The sequence below is a fragment of the Notolepis coatsorum genome (assembly GCF_963971535.1).
Source record: "Notolepis coatsorum genome assembly, chromosome: 11".
NCBI lineage: Eukaryota > Metazoa > Chordata > Actinopteri > Aulopiformes > Paralepididae > Notolepis > Notolepis coatsorum.
The window spans coordinates 38,496,091-38,518,356 of record NC_140175.1 but is presented as its reverse complement, the minus strand read 5'-3'; the positions used below and the strand labels follow the sequence as shown (position 1 = coordinate 38,518,356).

The window sequence follows — 22,266 nt, the reverse complement described above, 5'->3', positions numbered from 1 at the left end:
TGATCTTTTCCCCCTTTTTTTGGTTTTTCTCCCCTCCCAATGTTAGTCGTTATGCCAATTCCCAATCCCCTTCCTGGTCATTGCGCACTCTACCCCCTACCGTCGGTCCGGGATGGCGGAGACTATCACATGCTTCCTCCGACACATGTGTACCCAGCCCACCGCTTCTTTTCACCTGGCAGCGTGGACTCTCACTGGGAGAGTGTAACGTGTGGAAGGTCACACTACCTCTCCTAGATCCTTCCCTTGCTGCCCCGACCGAACTGTAGGAGTCGCCGTTTACAACGACCAGGACCCACCCCACCGGCTTTCCCACCCGCTAACACTGCCAATTGTGTTAGTATGGACGGTCGGCCAACCCGGAAGCACCACAGCTGGATTGGATCCCACTGTCTCTGTGGTGGTAGACAGACGCTTAGTCCGCTGCACTACCCAGACGTAAATTTGATCATTAATATTAAAATGTAATTTGAATTTGCCTAATTTCAGCCAATTGTGGCCTTGTTGAATGTAAACAAATAAATAAACATTTTGATTTCTGAACCTCTGTCGTTGGTTTGTGGTGGGCCAGTACCTGCGCTGTGTGGACTAGCTCGTTGATGAGGTGGACCGCGTGCTGGCAGCGGTCGGGCTGGCCCATCACCTGGGCAATCCGGTCAGGACTGATGCCATCATCTGGACCAGGAGAGAAGTTGGAGAGGAGACTGTCATATGACATCATAATGGCCTCAGGGCTACACACAAGACATGTACACTAATGTTAGGAAGTGGTCTGGGAGGGGCGCCCGAGTGGCGCACCGCATTACTGCCTCACAGACCTACGTGGCCAACCCGGGTGTTCACACATTTAGACATACATAGGTATAGGGATGGACGGTGTGTTGTGTATGGGCAAACCGGTGGTTTGGTGACACCTGCAAAGGCATTTTGTTTTTCCTGTTTGGAGGGATGGTGGCAGGCCATAGGTGTGTGACTGGGAGACTTGTAGGGGACAGGGGTCCCACCGCCCCAATATAAGAGAACAAACCTGATGGAGCTTTGAATTAACTAGTGAATGAATGATCATTGCATTTATATAGTGCTGCTTTTCTAGATACTCAAAGCCATTTTCTTTTTATCCACTTTTTCTGTTTTTCTCCCATCCCAATTTAGTCGTGCCAATTCCCCCCTCCCCTGTCTTGATCGTTGCTCGCATGTGCTCCCCACTGGTTGGTCGTAGGGAGAATTGAAGAATCTATGTGTGTGTGTGAGTGTGAGAGTGAAAGTGAGAGAGAGAGAGAGCGTGAGAGAGAGCTACTCTTGCCTCTGATTCGCAGACTGTGGGTGGGGAAATGTGATTGGACCAAAGCAGAGTTCAGTTGACAGACACACAGACTCACGGAGGAGATAAAACTGGGAACGAGGTTACACAGACAGTGGAGCAGTCGACATGCAGAGTGACACTGCTCCTGCTGGCAGTTGATAGCGGACAATTTCGACTTGTTGCATGTTGGCGCTGTCTCGCAGATAATACATATGAAAAGAATAATTTGATATGTGTGTGACTTGACTGTGTATATATATATATATATATATATATATATATATATATATATATATATATATATATATATATATATAGTCAGTCACACACAAATTATTCTTTTCATGTGTATTATCTGTTGTTCTAAATAAATAATAATAACTTTATTTGTATAGCACCTTACATACAGGGGATTGCAGTTCAAAGTGCTTTACATCAGTAAGATGTAAATAATAATAAAGTACCGGTAATAATAATACATTATTTATTTATTAAATATTAAGTTTGGATTTTTTTTATTTAATTTTTTTTTACAACTGAGGTAGGTAGATTACATTTTTAGAGACTAAAGTACCGGAAAAAGGTACCGCTGGGTACCGGTATCGATTCACAGGTACCGGTACCGTATCGGTTCAAATGTGAACGGTACCCATCCCTAATGACGGCCGGCCCAAGGCGGAGGCAACGCTGACAGCCGGATTCGATACCGGTGTCTCACGCGTTGGTGACGAGTGCAATGTCCGCTGCGCCACCCAGCCGCTCTTATTTTATTTCTTTATCTAAAAACCAAACTATTCGTAAAACATTGTATTATGAAATAAGACGGGTGAGTGCGCATGAGTCTCTCCCTCTCTCTTTTTTGCATAATTGATTCATTTTTTGATAATGTATGACGGATGGTGACCCCTCCTCATCTCAACTAGACTGTCGTCGCTGCTTTTTTTTTTATATAAATCAACTCCGTAGATCATCCTCCATGTGTGTGTGTGGGTTTTACAAAGTTTAAACAATGGGAAAGCATTAAACCGATCATCTGTCTAAACCTCCTAACTCTATTCACCCTCAAATCTGTGTTCTTTTTTTTTAATCTGCTGAAAAGTTGGGTTTTTGGAGTTATGAGGTTTTGTCCCGCCAGCAGCGCTGTGTGTGTTCGTGCGTGACTTTGAAATGATTGTAAACACAACATAGTACTGTGATATTCTGATATATCACATTCTGATATATATTTTTCGTATAAAATAAATACATAAATAAAAAACGATTAATTCCCATTAATTAAGATTAGAGTGCCAACGTAACAAACGAAGGTCCGAACCTTTGAACGTTTGGGCTCAACCCTAAAACCTTGTTTCTACTGGTTTCTTGACTAACCTTGTTTGAACTGGATCCTGACTCCAGCATCGTTCTGGATCTTCTTGATCATCTCTCCATTCCTGCCGATGACTATGCCCACGGCAAACCTGGGCACTGCCAACTGGAGCAGGGAGACAAAATAAATGTTTTTGTCTTCTTTCAGAATTCATTAGAATAGAGTAGTTTGTCCAGTATTTGTCCAGACAGACCTCAGTCTCAGTCCTTACATCCAGGCTGCTTCCCCCAAGTCTGGAGCCAAAGTCTCTGCCGGCCCTGAAGTCTCCCTGGTCCTTGTCTCGGATGATCTCCACTACCAGCTCACGCGCTTGCTGCAGGGAGACAACATCAAACAGAAAAGGACAATCAATGACTATGTTTACATGCAATAATCAACCTTACTCTAAAGTACTCTCTAAGAGGCTCAATTGGCATTTTTTATGATAGATGGCAACCTCTAATCACATTCATAAACACTCACATCCCTTGACCCTGACTGATCCTAAAGAAATACCAATCCTAAAGAAATACTCCCTTCTCTGAGGCGAGCACCTCAGATACTCTGTGGTAAACTCCGCCCCACTGTATAACCTTGGTTATTTATTCAGGGTTTGTACACCTTTTCCAAGGCAAAATGCAAGCACTTTTCAAGCATTTTCAAGGTGAATTTTCAAGATTTTCCAGCATCTTATGCGGCTGTGGTAAATTAAATATTTACTCAAAATGATTATTTCATTTCTTCCATCACATTAAATCAGATGTTATTGTGCTATAAACAACCAAAATTATGTAGACTTGGCATTATATACCGGTATAACCTGGCTGAGCCGATGTGTTATGCAGTAACATACTGTATATCTGTATGTCGTGTATGCTATAAATGTCACTATGAATTGAAAATGGGGGACCCTGATGTAAACAAGACGAAAGTATTTCTCTGGTCTGCATCCCCTTAACAATTGTGTGTATTGAGCCGTACTGTATTGTACCCATTCTGCAATCTGTTAATAAAGTTTTCAATCAATCAATCAAACGTGACGAGCCAGGCCAATTTTAGCATGTTAATTTATGGAATATGCAATCTAACAGCTAACGTGAACTTTACAGTAATTACATGGATAATAATGTTACAATACAGTACAGCTCAATACACACAATTGTTAAGGGGATGCAGACCAGAGAAAGACTTTCATCTTGTTTACATCAGGGTCCCCCATTTTGGTTCATAGTGACATTTATGACATACATGACATACAGATATACAGTACGTTACTGCGTTCCAGACTACAACTGCTCCACACCAGTTCCACACCAGTCTCCGTAAATGTTCTGTTATAAAAATAACGTATAGTCTAGCCAAAACCCTATCAGCTGATTCACAATAAGTTCAGTAGAAGGCTAGAAGCCCAATAGTAACCAAACATTCCTTAAAATGGTCAATAGATTCAGAAATAGTCAGACATGGAATGGAACATATTCTGATTTAAATTGCTTATTTGTTTTTTAACCAACAAAGCAACATTAGGATAGTGTAAATACACAGTACACACTGATTGCAATTCTCACTGGGAGTCTGGGACCTACTGTACAAATTTCACACACGTCACACATTCCCTTTTGTCCCTCCAGTCGTACCGTAGATCGCCGACGTCATTTTAACTTAAAATGGCGGCCCCCATCAGAGCATTCGGCTAACAACATTAGCTTAGCGAACCTGCCACCGCACTTCTAGGTGCATAAAGTGTGGTAACAAAATATCACAGCCCCTAAGACTGGGAGCGTTCTAACTCTACCGAGCATGTACCCAACATTATATGAAAAATAAAAAATCATTACGATGTTTTAGTGCACTTCAAGCGCTAAAGGGATTCATAACAACTTATAGCAGGGTCAATCGCAGTGTTAGCACTCGTCTGTTTCTTTTCTTTTCATACCAACATTACCTTTTTAAGTGAAAGTGGTCTTGTCCTTGTTGTATCCATGTGTAATGTTGATAGTAGTGGGTGTACACAGATGAAAGAGAGCAAGTCTGTGTCTGGGATATAGGTCCCGACTCCCAGGCTATTTATATAAAAACACTACGGGTCGAGCCCAGCCACATTTTGCGTGAAAGGCGAACGCAAAATAGGCTCGCTCGAGTCGCTCCGAGTTATTTTATTTCTTTGTCTAAAACCAAACTATTCAGTCAGATAGCGATTTATTATGAAAGTATAAAGTGCAATTACAATTTCAATCACTTTCCAGCACTTTATACACAATTCAAGCACATTTAAAACCTTGAAAACAGCACATTGAAATACAAGCATTTTCAAGGATTTCCAGCACCCGTACGAACCCTGTTTATTATTATTATTACTATTATCATTATTATTAGAAATTTTTTGCCTGTTTTTCGATTTTTGTTTAGTTTTTGTCTGTTGTTTTTTGTTGTTCCTGGTCAATTTCAGTCCTGTCCATGTCTGGTCATGTCCCATAAAAGCAAAAAAAAAGGGAGAAAGCTTCGTAAAGGAGTTAAGATTGGTGTATATGTTGCCCCTCAATAATGCAACTCTAATACTAGAATAGTGCTTACTCCATCTATGACCTTATTTAAGTTAAGGTTATCAGAAAATGCTGTTACGTGGCACTTTCTTATTCAGGGTACCGTCTTAATCGGGTTAATATTGGAATATCGTGGTCCGTGTAAACCTAGTCAATATGAATCTGTAGATGGTAAAAAAGCTCCCTGGAACTTTCGTATCCATCTGCATACAGAATATTGGTCTATTTAACTCCACTGCCTATAAATATTACCAAAGTAAACAAACGTCTCAAAATATAGCAAATTTACAAATAAAATCTTCACCCGTTGTATAAAGTTCATTATTAGTCCCATCTGTTGTATAAAGGTAGTCCCATCTGTTGTATAAAGTTAGTCCCATCGGTTGTATAAAGTTAGTCCCATCGGTTGTATAAAGTTAGTCCCATCTGTTGTATAAAGTTAGTCCCATCTGTTGTATAAAGTTAGTCCCATCTGTTGTATAAAGTTAGTCCTATCTGTTGTATAAAGTTAGTCCTATCTGTTGTATAAAGTTAGTCCCATCTGTTGTATATAGTTAGTCCCATCTGTTGTATAAAGTTAGTCCCATCTGTTGTATAAAGTTAGTCCCATCTGTTGTATAAAGTTAGTCCCATCTGTTGTATAAAGTTAGTCCCATCTGTTGTATAAAGTTAGTCCCATCTGTTGTATAAAGTTAGTCCCATCTGTTGTATAAAGTTAGTCCCATCTGTTGTATAAAGTTAGTCCCATCTGTTGTATAAAGTTAGTCCCATCTGTTGTATATAGTTAGTCCCATCTGTTGTATAAAGTTAGTCCCATCTGTTGTATAAAGTTAGTCCCATCTGTTGTATAAAGTTAGTCCCATCTGTTGTATAAAGTTAGTCCCATCTGTTGTATAAAGTTAGTCCCATCTGTTGTATAAAGTCAGTCCCATCTGTTGTATAAAGTTAGTCCCATCTGTTGTATAAAGTTTGTCCCATCTGTTGTATAAAGTTTGTCCCATCTGTTGTATAAAGTTAGTCCCATCTGTTGTATAAAGTTAGTCCTTGTATCAAGAGCAGTCAATCAACATGTCTCCATTTCTTCATTTTTGGTGGTGGGGCTACTGTACCCAACTGTGTACGTTTTGGATCACTGATCTGGCCTTTAACTCCAGTATCTGTGTTTGTAGGCTAATACTCAACACACAATATATAGGGGGTTCACCCAACAGGAATTCTCAAAGTACAAAGACAAGTTTTTCAGGTTTTCCAACCGTCATGAACAGCCAAACTGAGGCTGTGAGGTTTGTCAGGTTTGCTGCAGAGACTGACCTGCACTTTGTAAGGGTCTCCAGTGATTCTCAGGGGCTTGTCCGCTCCGGTGGGCATGGGGCCATCCTGAATCATAATCATCTTCACACCTGTCCTCTCCTGCGAAGAAAAATACACATCAGCAAAGAGCCTGGGGTCCAAATCACAAAACTGTATGTGCAGACCTACTTATCTCTCAAAACATACAGTTGTTGCAGGAATACACAACTTAGAGCCAACTACGTAAGAATGATGTATGCTACCAGTCAGGTACACATATTTGTCATTATTAAAGGCCACCTAGAGCAATGAATACCAGTACCGTGCTGTTTTGATGTTCATCTAAAAACAGCATGGGTCTCCCTACATTTTGGTTTGCGAGAGCTACTTCATAAAAACAAAAGTTAATAATACCCAACATTTAACGTGATGTGGATTCTGCCAACCAGGGTCATATATGCGTTGAAGTTGGCCCAACCATCCACATACGTATGTACGTATACCTATAAAGGCTATAAAGGTATATTCAAGTGTACCCTAAGATTCTCACCATTATGAATGGCTTCTAAAAACACAACAATGTTTGTAGATTGATAGACACATGAAACAAGGTGATTGTCAGGTCTTTTTTGAAATCACATTCATATTCAGGTTAGGGATGGGAATCGAGAATCCGTTGTATGAGGGCCGACGGTCCACTCTACTGGTTAAAGTTGCTTACTTGTGAGTAGGGATGGGTACCTTTCACATTTGAACCGATACCGGTACCCAGGGAACAAAATAAGTACCAGCCAACCGCCAATGGCTGGTAAAAAATCTGCCTGGCTGGTAGTTTTTAAAATCTACCAGCCAAATGGCTGGTAAGTCAAAAAGTTAAAGGGGAACTATTTTACTATTTCTTTCACTATTTGGGCACTTTTACACAATTCCTGTGAGTTTATGGAACACCTCTGTAATTTTTTTAATTCATTGTTTTGTATTTCTAATCAAGTCCTCAAAAACAGCATTTTTCTACCTCAAGATCTTAAGCCGTTTTGAGCCTGGGCTCCAACCACAATGGTAAACCACTGCCTCGCCTGAACATTATCATGCAGCGGTGTCTCTCTGACATCACAAATCAGCACATTTTCAGATGACTCAGTTCAGTGAGGGTGAATATTGTGAGAGGAGAATTGGAAGAATGCGCCAATATGAGAATTAGAGACATAGATCATATTAATATAAGTCCACATAGCTAGGAAACAATGCTAAACACTGAAAAAGGCCATTTATAAGATAGTTCCCCTTTAAGTTTGTTCCGAGAGCAGAGCTACACAGCAGTGTGCCTATTTTGCAAGCCGAAATAAGTCTGTGGTTTTTTCTTCTTCTCACAACGGGTCAAATGCATCTAACATGCATTGCATCGTCGCCATTCCTTTATGCCCACATCGCCCGAAATGAACGTTATGTTAGCGTAAGCTAACAAGCTAATCCTGATCAGCGGCAGAGCCATAGAGAACAGCAGACAGTGTGGACTGGGGAAAGGGAAATGGGGGGGGGGGCACTCTCCCTTTCTCTGTGTGTGTGCGTGCGTTTGGAAAGACGATGAAGTCACTAGTCAGGACTCAGGAGAGGAGTATATTGTAGTAAACTGAGGATTACTGAGGATGCACAGATAATGTTGATATTCAAATATAAAAAGGTTTCGAGAGGAGTGGAAGTTTGAAGACAGACTAGACTACAATATGATGCGGGGGTGGTGAGTTGAAACAGTGTGTGTCCCCCCGACCCCACTTCTATGTTTCAATAAATTATTTGCATTTAAAACGATTAACGCTGACTCATTCCTTCAGTCCACTCAAAATTATGCTAATATTCCTTATGTTGTTTATGATATTAATTGAAAATAGCATATGAGAGTATTATATAGTAATAATAACACATGGCGATATACTAAAAAGCTATTTTTAATTTTTGGCTGGTAAAAAATCTGCCTGGCTGGTAGTTTTTCAAATCTACCAGCCAAATGGCTGGTAAGTCAAAAAGTTAATTTTGTTCCCTGCCGGTACCGGTACCTGTGAATCGATACCGGTACCCAACGGTACCTTTTTTCTGTACTTTAGTCTCAAGAAATTTAATTAATTTAATTTAAATGTAATTAATAAAAAAAAAAAATCCAAACTTCAAATAACTACAATTTCGACAGTTTTCGGCTCGTCATTGCTCCGACTGCTTTGTTGTTGAATCAAGTCAAATCCTAGTAAAAAAAAAATTAATACAATTTTTTTTTTTTTGGTTTCTCACTTGATTCGATACTCGGTAGTACCGACGTGTTTCGGTTCGGTACCTCAAAAGTACCGAATTCGGTACCCATCCCTACTCGTGAGTAGTACGTTCATTGATAAAGAAAAATAATGTCCACAGCCGCTCCAGTGTAAAATAAAGATATCCAAATGGTTTATTTCTCTTCCACAGCGAAGTCTTTGTTTACAGAAGTGATCCTAAAGCTATTTTCCTAAACTAAAACTTGTTTACGTCACTACTACAAGATAAGAAAACTATTTTACCAGTCTCCAAAATCACCGCCGACTCGACACATGACAAAATTCCTCCATACCTGAAAGCCGTAAATCAACTTGCCGGCTCTTTCCACGGCAAAACGGTAGACAAGGCACCCTGGTCTAGAAATGCAGGTTTCAATCTATGTTGTTTAGTCTATCTGTTCAGTACTGCTCAGCACTGTTTCAAGATGCACAATGAGATCTTCTGAGAGAATTGTTGAATAGATACACAAATGTTCTAGAATGTTTGATTATGACATACTGTGACATCACAAATGTTCTAGAATGTTTGATTATGACATCATACTGTGACATCACAAATGTTCTAGAATGTTCTATTATGACAAATAAGACGGTTCAATGACTTTATCTAAATCCAATTACCGGTAATATTCCTAATGCCGTTTCAATGTAAGGTTATAAAAATAAACCGAGCATCTCCTGCGTTAGTGGCGAGCGCCTTGCCACTGCGCCACTTAGCCGCCCTCCGATTGTGTGCGGCCTTGAAATAAAATTCGGAGTCCTCTTTGTCCAAGAGTCGAGACAGTAAATTCCGAGATAACACTGAGACCGTCAACATCTCCCAAGTACAACACTACCAGGAACACAGCTTCCTCGTGTGGTGTAGCCAGGCAGGGAAGATAATAATTAAAATACTGTATGTCAGCAGCCTGAAACATGCAGTATATTCACCATCACTGTGGCACCCACTGACCACTAGATCAGATGTGCTCCATTTGCGCTTGTAATGGAAGTAGCTTAATATCAGAATAAAACAACCTTGAATATGCAAAATAGACCCTACAGCCTGTCAAATGTCTTGCTTTCTACCTTGTGGCTTGCGATGACATTTTGTAGTGCCCACTGAACGACTGAAAAGCAAGTCAGGAGATAATGGTAGTACACAAGCTACAAGCCGGACACCTGATCTACTGATTAAATAATAAAAATAGATGAAAGATTATTAGAATACAACATAAGTAACAACCTGTTAAGGCCGAGCCATATTTTCGGAAAATTCGCCTAAAAGTACATACCCAAGTAAATGGAAGATTTCTCCACTTCAACTGCCTGTTACTATGCTTGAGTAAATTGTAATGAACCAAAAGGAGAATATAATAAAATCTTTAAAAAATCATCTTCGACAGTGAATAACACCATGCTAACATTGACATATGAAATATTGCCACTGAGCTCATTCAGCACTTTTTAATCTCCCCCCCCCTCCTTTTTCCGATTTGTTCTCCCATCCCACTGTTAGCCAATTCCCAACCCCCTTCCTGGTTGTTGCGCACTCCCCCCTACTGTTGGTCCGAGAGGCCGGAGACTGTCACATGCTTTCCTCCGATGCATATGCAGCCAGCCGGCAGCCAGCTTGGCAGCGCAGATTCTCACCGGGAGAGTGTAACGTGTGGAAGGTCACACTACCTCCCTCCAGATCCTACCCTCGCTGTGCAGGCGCCCCGACCGAACTGTAGGAGTCACTGTCCACAACGCCCAGGACCCACCCATCAGCTTTCCCACCCCTAACACTGCCAATTGTGTTAGTATGAACGACCAGCCAAGCTGATAGCAACGCCGAGAGCTGGATTCGAACCCAGCGTCTCCAGTGTTGATGGCGAGCGACTTGCCCACTACACCACCTAGCCGCCCCTCAGCACCTTCTTGAGATCAAGTGTACAAAACATCTAAGCAAATGAACAAAGGGCAGATGATTTACAGGTTTTTTTGTAGATACAGTACTGAGTTTTGCCATCCGGACACATGCAATATGAATATATAATATAGAATATCAGGCCTATAAATGACCTTATTATGTCCAAGTCCTACATCTATGGATCGGCCCAAATCTCCTCCTTCCAATGGCAGAGTTAAATCTGTATTTAGTACCACCAGGTGCCCGTTACAGGCCAGCAAAGACCGTGAATGAAATCTACTGTAAGTACCGGTAAGTACAGTTACTTTTGTATAATGTCCACAGCTCAACTCGCTTATATTTAGATAATAACACCTAAAATCATTGCTAAACAAACGTAGTGCTGAAAATATACACTTTGACTGCTGTTTTGATAGGGTTAGGGTCTTTACTCTTGGCTACATTTGAAAAAGAAACACATCACTTAACACTTTAATCGCCGAAGACGCTGGGCAGCGTCTTTCCCCGCCATGCTTATTCTGCCGAAGACGCTGGGCAGCGTCTTTGATATCAATATTTCAAAAATCTGTGATCGAAATCATATTTCTCCCCCGGAGACATGATATGTACTGTTGAGCCCCTCTCAACTCTCCAACGGTTCAAGAGCGCCATCTGGTGGCCGATCGGCGGATCGCCCAAACAGGAAGTGATGCGGATGAAGTGGTGCTCACCCATATTTCGTCCGGGCACTCACTATCGTTAGCGGGACTCCATCTTGACACACTGGATATCGATCGGATGCAAATAAATCGATAAACAACATGATTTGGACGTATATACTATTATACAACCTGGAAATGGATCGGATATTTCTACATCCCATAATAGGAATATTTCAGTTCCACGCTCATCGTCCAACGGTGTGCACATATTTAATGAAGAAACTGCCTCATTTGCATATATAAACATACAATTCAGAAAACTTGCAATATATTTTTTCTTAGTTTATATGTACATAACAAACTGGGAAAGTTTCATAGTGATATCTATTCAAATATTTGTTTTGCCTAGGGGGTGCTGTCTCACCTTAACACATTGACCGCCACAGCAGGGGGCGCTAATACCCCATTCATTGCCAGGTCTTTTTTCAATGGATATAGTTTTAGACTGTGGCATTTGCGAGTGCTTAAAATATATCTTATATTATATCTATGGGTCTAATAACGCCGTCGGGTCTCAGTGAGCTGCTTCTAGTCAACATTGCCAAGACAGATTGTTTTTTCATTCGTACATTTCCGTTTTTATACCGTTTTGAATAGAGTATGGTTTGGGTGTTTTTCAGTGATTCCAGGAAAAGGCGAGAAAAATGCATTTTACTGTAATCCAGTCATCACATTGAAATTTTTCAGCTGATTATCTAATCATCCTGAAATCAATGCTAGATTATCACTATTATGTCTCCTCGTCCATACATGAAATGACCGTCGTAGCGGTAATTTCAGTAAACTCGTTGTTGGCGCTATTCGATTGGCGGCCAATAACAAGTTAACTCGTTTATGGAGCAGAATGTGTTAAGAGGTTAAACAAACATCTTTAAAATGTAATAGTTTTGACTACTATATAGGGCTGGGCGATAAAACGATAATTATCGCGATATATTTTAATAATCGATATCGATTGATAATAAAAAAAAAACAAAAAAACATTTTTTTTTTTTTTATTGTGACCTGCAACAGGGCAGCTTTAAAACCAGAGACGGTGGACAGATTTGTCTTTCTTGCCTGCAACTTAAAGTAATGGCTTTGCTTGTCCAAATGACAATACTGACCAAATTGAGATTTATTTTTCTCTTGTCAATTTATTTTGTTTGCTTTCTAATTTAAAATACAGTTTGAAACCGTCTGTACAAAAAAGTAGGCTATGTTTGCTAGCAGAGCTAGTCTCCAGTCGCGAGTCACGGTACACATGTGAGGTGATTTGTCCACCAAAAAAGCGCCAAAAGATAGAAAAGAAACTAGCAGAGCCAGAACTGTTCAACTCCCCTGGAGCCACGGCCAGCAGAGAAGCCGGTTTACTTTCGCTTTCAAACCAGCTGCAGCCTGAGAACTGGAGTGTGAGGGGATGTAACACTAAAGATGGCGACAACGACAAAGAATTGCTGCAAAATAAACATACATCTGTTGTTAAAAAAAAAATGTAATTAACACTATGGGTGCCGGCCAGAAATCCGGAAAATGACTGGATTGCCAGCGCTATTTGTCTATGGAGAAATTCCCCTTCTTTGCAGGGCTATAACTTTTTAAATTCTATTGCTACATTGCCATTATTAGGGCCCATTCAAAGTCCTATATGTATTGTTCATTGTGTAGCAACGTTAAACTTTTTCATTCACATTATTCATAGTAAAGTATGGTCTAATGCAGGGGTTCCCAAACTTTTCAGGCCGGGGCCCAGAAAATAAGGCGTCAGAGAGCCGCGGCCCAATGCACAGTCTGGCTTTTTTTTTTTTTTTTTTTGCCAGGCGACCGGTTTTTTAAGCCAAATATCACTTCAATCCTATTAAGTTAGTTCAAGTTAGTTATTCATTTATATGTGCTATTTATGAGAGGGCTAACTTGTTGCAAAATAATGATAATAATAATAGCCTCATTAAAATACTATTGTTGCTTCGGTTGTTTTCAGCGTTTTATGTGCATAATCTGTTATTTAGTTTGAAATGTTCGTTGAAATAAGTAGATTTTTCGTTTTTGTTTATTTATTAAGTTAATATAAAACCATATAGTCACATTTTAGAATACAATAAAAAAGAATTTTAGAATACAACTAGAAACACTGTCCTGGCCTGCTTCTAAGTTCAGTGGCCTGACAAAAAAAATTAAAATAAAAAAAATAAAAAATAAAATAAAAAATAAAAAGAATGTTTTCATTTTATTTTATTTATTTATTTATTAAATCATCTCGCGGCCCATCCGTGGCTGCTCGCGGCCCACCTTTGGGTCGCGACCCCGACTTTGGGAACCACTGGTCTAATGTATAAGTATGTTTTCATCTCTTTCTGCAGCTTTCTCCAGAACGTGATATATAGCCCCAAATGCATTATATTGATGATGAAATACAGTTTGATGGCAATCGGGGCGATATAAAAAATTTCAATTGGACGTACTTCTAGAATGATCTACGTATGATCTGATGACCGGATGGGCGGGGGATCGTTTATAATTCCGTGGGCAGCGTTATATCATTCATCTGGTGTGGGTGATATGTTCATCATAACAGTTTATATGGAATACGATCAAAAATAACGCTGAATCTTACCGTATCCTCCTCGCGCCGTTGGGCGATGAGCGTGGAACAGTCTTTTACCTATTATGGTATGTAGAAATATCGGGTCCATTTCCAGCTTGTATAATAGTATATATGTCCAAATCATGTTGTTTATCGAGTTATTGGCAATCGATCGCTATGTATTGTGTCGAGATCGAGTCCCGATAGCCAAACAGAGTGCCCGGAAGTAATACGGCCGACCAGCACAACCTCCATAGCACTTCCTGTTTGGCGATTGCGCCGATCGGCCACCAGATGGCGCTCCTGAACCGCCAGAGAGCTCAGTGGGTCCTCCTGGTGGATCTCAGGCCAGCGGAGGGGAAATATGAATCCGATCGCAGATCTTTGAAATATTGATATAAGGACGCTGTAAAGCGTCCTCCGGCAACTTGAGCATGGCCGGGAATGACGCTTTTAAGCGTTTTCCGGCAGTCAGTGTTAAAAAAATATTTTTTTTTATTTTTACTTATAACAATATCGATAATATCGAATATCGAGTGATATGATATTGTTATCGATATCGTTATCGCGATATCATTTTTGGCCATATCGCCCAGCCCTACCTTGAAGCTTCGTCATAGCTGCAAAATAAACATACATCTGTTTAAAAAAAATATATAATATATATATTTTTTTGTGCCGTCAATAGATAAATTTCTTTTAATCTCATCATTTTCTGTAATTAATCTAGATTAAAAATAGCATTTTTCTACATAAGACCGAAGCTTGTAACAGATATTTACTTGAGTAAAATCATGGAATTAACACTTTGGGTGCCATGGGTTAAATTCATTATCAACCGTAGGTTGCCGGCTCTATTTGTCTATAGAGAAAGTCCCCTTCTTTGCAGGGCTATAACATTTTAAATTCTATTGCTACATTGCCATTATTAGGGCCCATTCAAAGTCCTATATGTATTGTTCATTGTGTAGCAACGTTAAACCTTTTCATTCACATATTCATAGTAAAGTATGGTCTAATGTATAAGTATGTTTTCATCTCTTTCTGCAGCTTTCTCCAGAACGTGATCTATAGCCCCAAATACATTATATTGATGATGCAATAGTTTTATGGCAATCAGCGCGATATAAAAAATTCCAACTAGACGTACTTCTAGAAGTTACTACACGTCATCTGATGTTGACCGGATGGGCTAGGGGGCGTTTATAATTCCGTGGGCAGCGTTATACCAATCATCTAATGTGGGTCAAATGTTGATAATAGCAGTTAGTATCGAAGACGGTAATTGTACACGCTAAAACTCACCCCAGTCTCCGCGCGCCGTTGGGCGATCATCGTAGAGTAGAAATTTTACCATTATGGGATGTCGATTTACCCGGTCCATCTCCAGCTTGTATAATGGTATATACGTCCAAATCATGTTGTTTATCGAGTTATTGGCAATCGATCGCTATGTAGTGTGTCGAGATCGAGTCCCGGGACCTATAGCGAGTGCCCGGAAGTAATATGGCAGACCAGCACAACCTCTACGGCACTTCCTGTTAAGCGATTGCGCCGATCGGCCACCAGATGGCGCTCCTGAACCGCCAGAGAGCTCAGTGGGTCCTCCTGGTGGATCTCAGGCCAGCGGAGGGGAAATATGAATCCGATCCCAGATTTTTGAAATATTGATATTAAAGACGCTGTAAAGCGTCCTCGGCAACTTGAGCATGGCCGGGAATGACACTTTTAAGCGTTTTCCGGCAGTCAAAGTGTTAATGTCAAATCAACACAAAGAAAGTATATTTAGATTCAAAGACTTTTAATAGCTTTCTTTGAATAGTTTCTCTCCTGTGAAATACAAATGTTCAACAAAACCATCAACATTGACTCAGCTAGACCTCTCTTATCCGTAGCGCTAAGATTGAAGATTTTTCACTTCATAGATTAATCTAGTTAAATTTATTTTAATGCTTTAATAAATTTAAATTAATCTCCAGAGTTAAAGCATTGATTTGGACAGCCCTAATATTTTTTAATAATTATAACAATATCGATATAGAGTGATATGATAACATTATCATATCGTTATCGTGATATCATTTTTGGCCATATCGCCCAGCCCTACTACTATTACTTTCCCGTTGTTTTCTATTGAATAAAGTAACACATCAATATCAATACTGATGCCAAGATCTGTACTACTCAGTGAGGTCTCAAGTGCTCAGACTTGTTATCAGGTGGCAAAAAAATTTATCTGTGTTTTGGTGCGCCTTGCTAGCCTAATTTCACACCAGTACACATCAGTACTTGAACTGCCTAGAATGACAATTACAGGGAAATTGTGAAAGTGTGAGTGTTGGAACCGTGTCTGTACAACAAACGGTTAATGAGATAGAGAGGGCAGGGCAAGGCTGTGTGTGTGTGTGTGTGTGTGTGTGTGTGTGTGTGTGTGTGTGTGTGTGTGTGTGTGTGTGTGTGTGTGTGTGTGTGTGTGTGTGGAGCAGTGTATGTGCCCTTATATGGGCTGGTGAACTGCCTTTGACCTGGCTGGGTCATTAAAGGACCATACCAATCTAATTCTGACTTCTCACCCTTAGCAGAGATCAACAGTCTTCAAAAAACGTTTGTGTATGTAAGTGTATACAGTGTATGCTTTAGTAGACATCATTCACTGCCATTCATGTTGAAATGATGTGTAGAAACACTCTGCGAGACTTGAACGTTGCTAGTTATATGTAATTCACCATTTTGAAAGTCACTGTGCACTTTATTTTACCTAGAATTACTCTAATACAAGCTATTCATTGATATCAAATCACCTCTGCATCCCACGTCAGAAGCAGTTTCTGGGTCTACTGTTATTAATTTCCGGGTGCTCCCAGTTCACGTAAGTGGCCTAAGTGGAGCTAGCCGCTAATATAAAGTTCAAGAGGGTCTCAATTGGGCTTACACTGCCCTGCAAAACACCATCACAGCCTTGAACAACGCAACATATGATTCAGATTTTTCCTTTATACAGTTTCTTCCAGCAGAGTGAGTCCGACTGCTAAGGCACAAACTAGCCTAGCTACTCAAGTTTCCTGTTTAGAAATTCACAAAAGTCTGAGGTGCAACTTTCAGCCAATCATTGATCTCTATTATACTTTGGTTCTGCCCTTCAAGCCATGAATCACAACAGAGCCAAGGGAGCCCTTGCCCTAAAAAAGTCTGTAAAATTGTTCCTTACAAGTTAAAACAATTCTAGCTTGAAGGGGGCTCTTAACCACATAAGCATCGGGCCGTCACGCACGTCGCGGCACTTTGCTCTCGATTGTCGACTCTGGGCTGCGTTTTCGCCGATTAACAAATACATTGTTGGAAAGTTGAATTTGGCGCCTTTCGATCGTCACCACACTCAACCTATTGCCCGATTCCATTTTTGAGTTACAAGACGAAACATCAAATGAGCGTAATTTGACAAGCCATTCGGACAAGTGACCACGTCCGGTTTGGTCGGGTCCAGAACGGACCAGTCACTGCTGATGGCGAAAATGATTGACCACCTTTGTAGCCAATGAATTTGCATATTCTTGGTATCTAGGTACATCTATGGACCTCAGGGAATGTATTCACAGTGTGAGAAATATTGTGTCTATTACTAGGCTTGCTTAAATTGTGATGAAACAAAGGAGAATATGAATTATGATTTTTCTTTGAATCTTTGACAGTGAACAACACCATGATAATAATGACCAAACTTAAAGAACTGCCACTGATCTTGTTCAGTACCTTCTTGAGATCATGTGCACAAAAGATCTAAGGAAATTAATAAAGGGAAGATTATTAAACAGAAGGTTCTGTAGATACAGTACTGAATTCTCCCATCCGGACCAATGCAATTTGAAATATTATTATAGAATATAGAATATGATGCTTATAAATTATCTTATTATAGCCAATTCGCACATATATATATATATATATATACATATATTATCTTTCAAATGCCCGAGTTCAATTTGGATTTAGTATCACCAGGCGTGCATAAGAACAGATAATGATATCTACTGTAATCTACTGTACCTTTTTATTTTCACCACAGTGCAACCATTTTGAAACAAATTTCAGACCTAATAGTTGCTACATGCTAACAATGGAGGAGAAACTAACTGCGTTTCAATATTTGTCAAAAACGTAGGGCTGGACGGTATGGTCTAAAATGTATATCACGGTATAATTTGAAGCATAGACGGTAACAGTATATATCATGGTATATTAACTTATCTTAAAATGTCTATATAAATGCTTCTGAAGGGGTAAACACTGGTATGGCAGCTGTTATTCTGTTACAGCTGCTGAGCTATACTATAGCTAATGTCCATCAACATCTTCTTTTTTAATTAAATAGGTTCAAGAATCGAATCAGGATTGTTAGCAGAGAGAGAGAGAGAGAGAGGGAGAGAGAGGGAGGGGGCTGCTAGTGGAGCCAGCTAACGTTAGCTTGCAGAGGCTACTAGCACATCGACAAGTTGCTGGAGCCAGCCAACGTTAGCTTGCAGAGGCTACTAGCACATCGACAAGCTGCTGGAGCCAGCTAACGTTAGCTTGCCGAGGCTACCAGCACATCGACAAGCTGCTGGAGCCAGCTAAAGTTAGTTTGCCGAGGCTACCAGCACATCGACAAGCTGCTGGAGCCAGCTAACGTTAGCTTGCCGAGGCTACCAGCACATCGACAAGCTACTGGAGCCAGCTAACGTTAGCTTGCCGAGGCTACTAGCACATCGACAAGTTGCTGGAGCCAGCCAACGTCAGCTTGCCGAGGCTACTAGCACATCGACAAGTTGCTGGAGCCAGCCAACGTTAGCTTGCCGAGGCTACTAGCACATCGACAAGCTGCTGGAGCCAGCTAACGTTAGCTTGCCGAGGCTACCAGCACATCGACAAGCTGCTGGAGCCAGCTAACGTTAGCTTGCCGAGGCTACCAGCACATCGACAAGCTGCTGGAGCCAGCTAACGTTAGCTTGCCGAGGCTACCAGCACATCGACAAGCTGCTGGAGCCAGCTAACGTTAGCTTGCCGAGGCTACCAGCACATCAACAAGCTGCTGGAGCCAGCTAACGTTAGCTTGCCGAGGCTACCAGCACATCGACAGTTAACATTACATAAGGTTTTAGCGCGAAGTGGGCATTCCAGAATGGCGAGGATGCAAAGCATGTTAGACCATTGAACTCGTCGCAGAGTTTACATTACACATAGAAACTGCGCGACTCGCGAGAGAAGTTGTCACACAGCCTTCAATAGCAGCGCGGAAGAGCTAGTTTGCATCTGTGTCATTATGAAATGACAATTGCGTGTGGACACGCCCACTGCGCGAAGCCTCTGTGCTCCAATAACTTTTTCCAGTTTGCACATCGCTGCTGGCGGGACAAAACCTCATAACTCCAAAAACCCAACTTTTCAGCAGATGAAAAACACAGATTTGAGGGTGAATAGAGTTAGGAGGTTTAGACAGATGATCGGTTTAATGCTTTCCCATTGTTTAAACTTTGTAAAACCCACACACATGGAGGATGATCTACGGAGTTGATTTATATAAAAAGAAAAATATTAAAATGGAGTTATGAGGTTTTGTCCCGCCAGCAGCGACATATCTATTATCTATGACTAATTCTATTTTTAGGGGCAAATACGAGTGAAATAGTCGCGCTGTGGTTACATGACGTCATTGCTATTTTAGAGCTGCTCTACCGGTTACAAGGTATAGTCAAAATCCATACCGTAGAGCAAATTGATACCGTTTATACCGTCCACCCCTACAAAAACGTTACCTTTTGTGGCTTATTATCCCGAATAATAACAGTTATTAGGGATGTCCCGATCACGTTTTTTTGCTCCCAATCGGATCCCGATCATGTGATTTTGAGTATCTACCGATACCGATATTTCCCGATCGGATCAAAAAAAATATATATATATATTTTTATTTATTATTATTATTATTATTTTATTTTTTATTATTCAACAAACATGACCATGTTCACGTCTTAAACTCATACTGAGGCCTTAGTTTTGGTTTTAAATTGCATATCATCATTCATTTATTTATTGTCACACAGAGCAGAAGAATTTTGCCAAAACAAACCAATAGTATCCAGCTGCAGAACGGCAGACCAGCCACACTCTCAGACCCAAACGCATTTCCTTTGATTTAATTATACATCAAATGATTTATGAAGTTAACTTTTCACCTGGATAATGTCAACATTCAGGGTGAAGGTAATGTGAGAAATTGGGATTAAAAAAAATAAAAAAAATAAAGAAAAATTAATTTGGGTCTGAGAGAGTGGCTGGTCTGCAGTGCCGTTCTGCAGCTGGATACTATTGGTTTGTTTTGGCAAAATTCTTCTGCTCTGTGTGACAATAAATAAATGAATGATGATATGCAATTTAAAACCAAAACTAAGGCCTCAGTATGAGTTTAAGACGTGAACATGGTCATGTGTGTTGAAGTAAAAAAAAAAAAAGAAAAAAAAAGAAAAAAAAGATTTTTTTTGGCCGATCCCGATCTTGGGAAAATCACGTGATCGGCCCCGATCCGGATCACGTGATCGGATCGGGACATCCCTAACAGTTATTGAAATAATTCATTCAGAACGCTGAACTTTGAACCCCCACAGTATCAGACAGGAAGTGTAGTTCGGAATAATTCCAACGCTGATCCACAGCTATGCATCCCCTCGAAAAAATGGCCGCAAAGAAACTACAATTCCCATGATTCAAATTTTCCAAAATGGTCGCCGTCTTGTAATAGACTTCAGCCAATCGAGAAGTTAAAACTATCTAATGGCACTTTTAACCTATTGCTAAACTAACGTATTGATGATAATATACATTCTACATGCTTTTGTGACATGTTAGTGATGTTAATACTTGAAAACGTTTGATTAAAAGAAAATCGCAAAAAATACTAACCACTCTGAAAAATATTGATTTATGACCATATGCCATTTTGGGGTCGGTACCGACCCTGTCGGGTGGAACAGGTTAACATTCTGATCGAACCCCAGAACGTGCTTTGCTGCCGTGGAAAGTTTCCGCTTTGAATTCTGCTAAAAACATGGATCTTGTCGCGAAACCCAATCAAAGGGCATTCGGATGCCGTAAATGCTGCCGTTTTTATCCCGAAAGAAGAGGGAGTGGTCACGGTTAGGGAGGATAGGTAAGTTCTGGTTCTGTTCTGGAGCAGTAGATATGCCATATTGTGTGTGTGCGCTGAGCGCAGCTGCCCACGTTACAGGGCTCGAGACTAACGGTGTCCCATCGTCCCCGGGACTATCAAATATTTAAACTGCGCCGACTGTCAGTGCGCATATCACGGTCACTGGCAAACGGTGCGCATCTTCTGAGTGCTCGCTTTGTTGACCACGAGAGCACTGCACAAGATCCGCGGACATAGAATGTTTAATAAAAGTTCCCGCGGTAGGCTACTGCCCATCAGTCAAAGGAGCACTCGGTCACTCGCAAACAGATAACGTTAAACACAGCAGAAGATGGAAAACCGACAGACCGACCAACGGGGAACTGCATCCAACCCTAGTACAACCCTCGAGTCTAAGGTAAGGACACATTTAAATCACAGAGGTGTAATGTTAGTCTATTGGAACTGTATACAGTAGTTAGCGTTTTAGCCATATAGCTGCTTGCTAGCTAACGTTAGCCCTGTGTGTGTGTGTGTGCTCAAAGCTAGCGATTTAGCCATATAGCTGCTTGCTAGCAAATGTTAGCCCCGTGTGTGTGCTCAAAGCTAGCGATTTAGCCATATAGCTGCTTGCTAGCTAACGTTAGCCCCGTGTGTGTGCTCAAAGCTAGCGATTTAGCCATATAGCTGCTTGCTAGCTAACGTTAGCCCCGTGTGTGTGTGTGCTCAAAGCTAGCGATTTAGCCATATAGCTGCTTGCTAGCTAACGTTAGCCCTGTGTGTGTGTGTGTGTGTGCTCAAAGCTAGCGATTTAGCCATATAACTGCTTGCTAGCTAACATTAGCCCGGTGTGTGTGTGTGCTCAAAGCAGCCCGCCCCATATAGGTGTATATGTTATATTGACAAGGCTTGACAACCGAGGTTCAAAGTTAACTTCACATTTATTGGCTGTTGGTTTACATGTCGGACTCTAGCTCATATCTATGCTATCCTGCCTGGTGTGACATCATCACACAACTACGGAATCCACTAGGCTCAAATTCTATGCTGCCACCGAAAATGTTCAGTTTGGAATAAATATGGCTGAATGAACACACTTGTATTCCTTACAGTATCCATGAAATTGGACACTTTGACTCCCTTAGATATGTCAGATGATTTC

The 22,266-nt window shown here is 40.7% G+C and overlaps 1 protein-coding gene across 1 annotated transcript in view; it reads right to left on the bottom strand.

Moving 5' to 3' along the window:
• fubp3 (far upstream element (FUSE) binding protein 3) overlaps window positions 1-22,266 on the bottom strand; it is a 147,230-nt gene that overhangs the window by 16,920 nt on the left and 108,044 nt on the right. Inside the window, 4 exon segments of the mRNA XM_084323998.1 lie at window positions 575-675; window positions 2,675-2,777; window positions 2,884-2,985; window positions 6,506-6,604. Of these exon segments, the coding sequence (XP_084180124.1) occupies window positions 575-675; window positions 2,675-2,777; window positions 2,884-2,985; window positions 6,506-6,604 (405 nt within the window).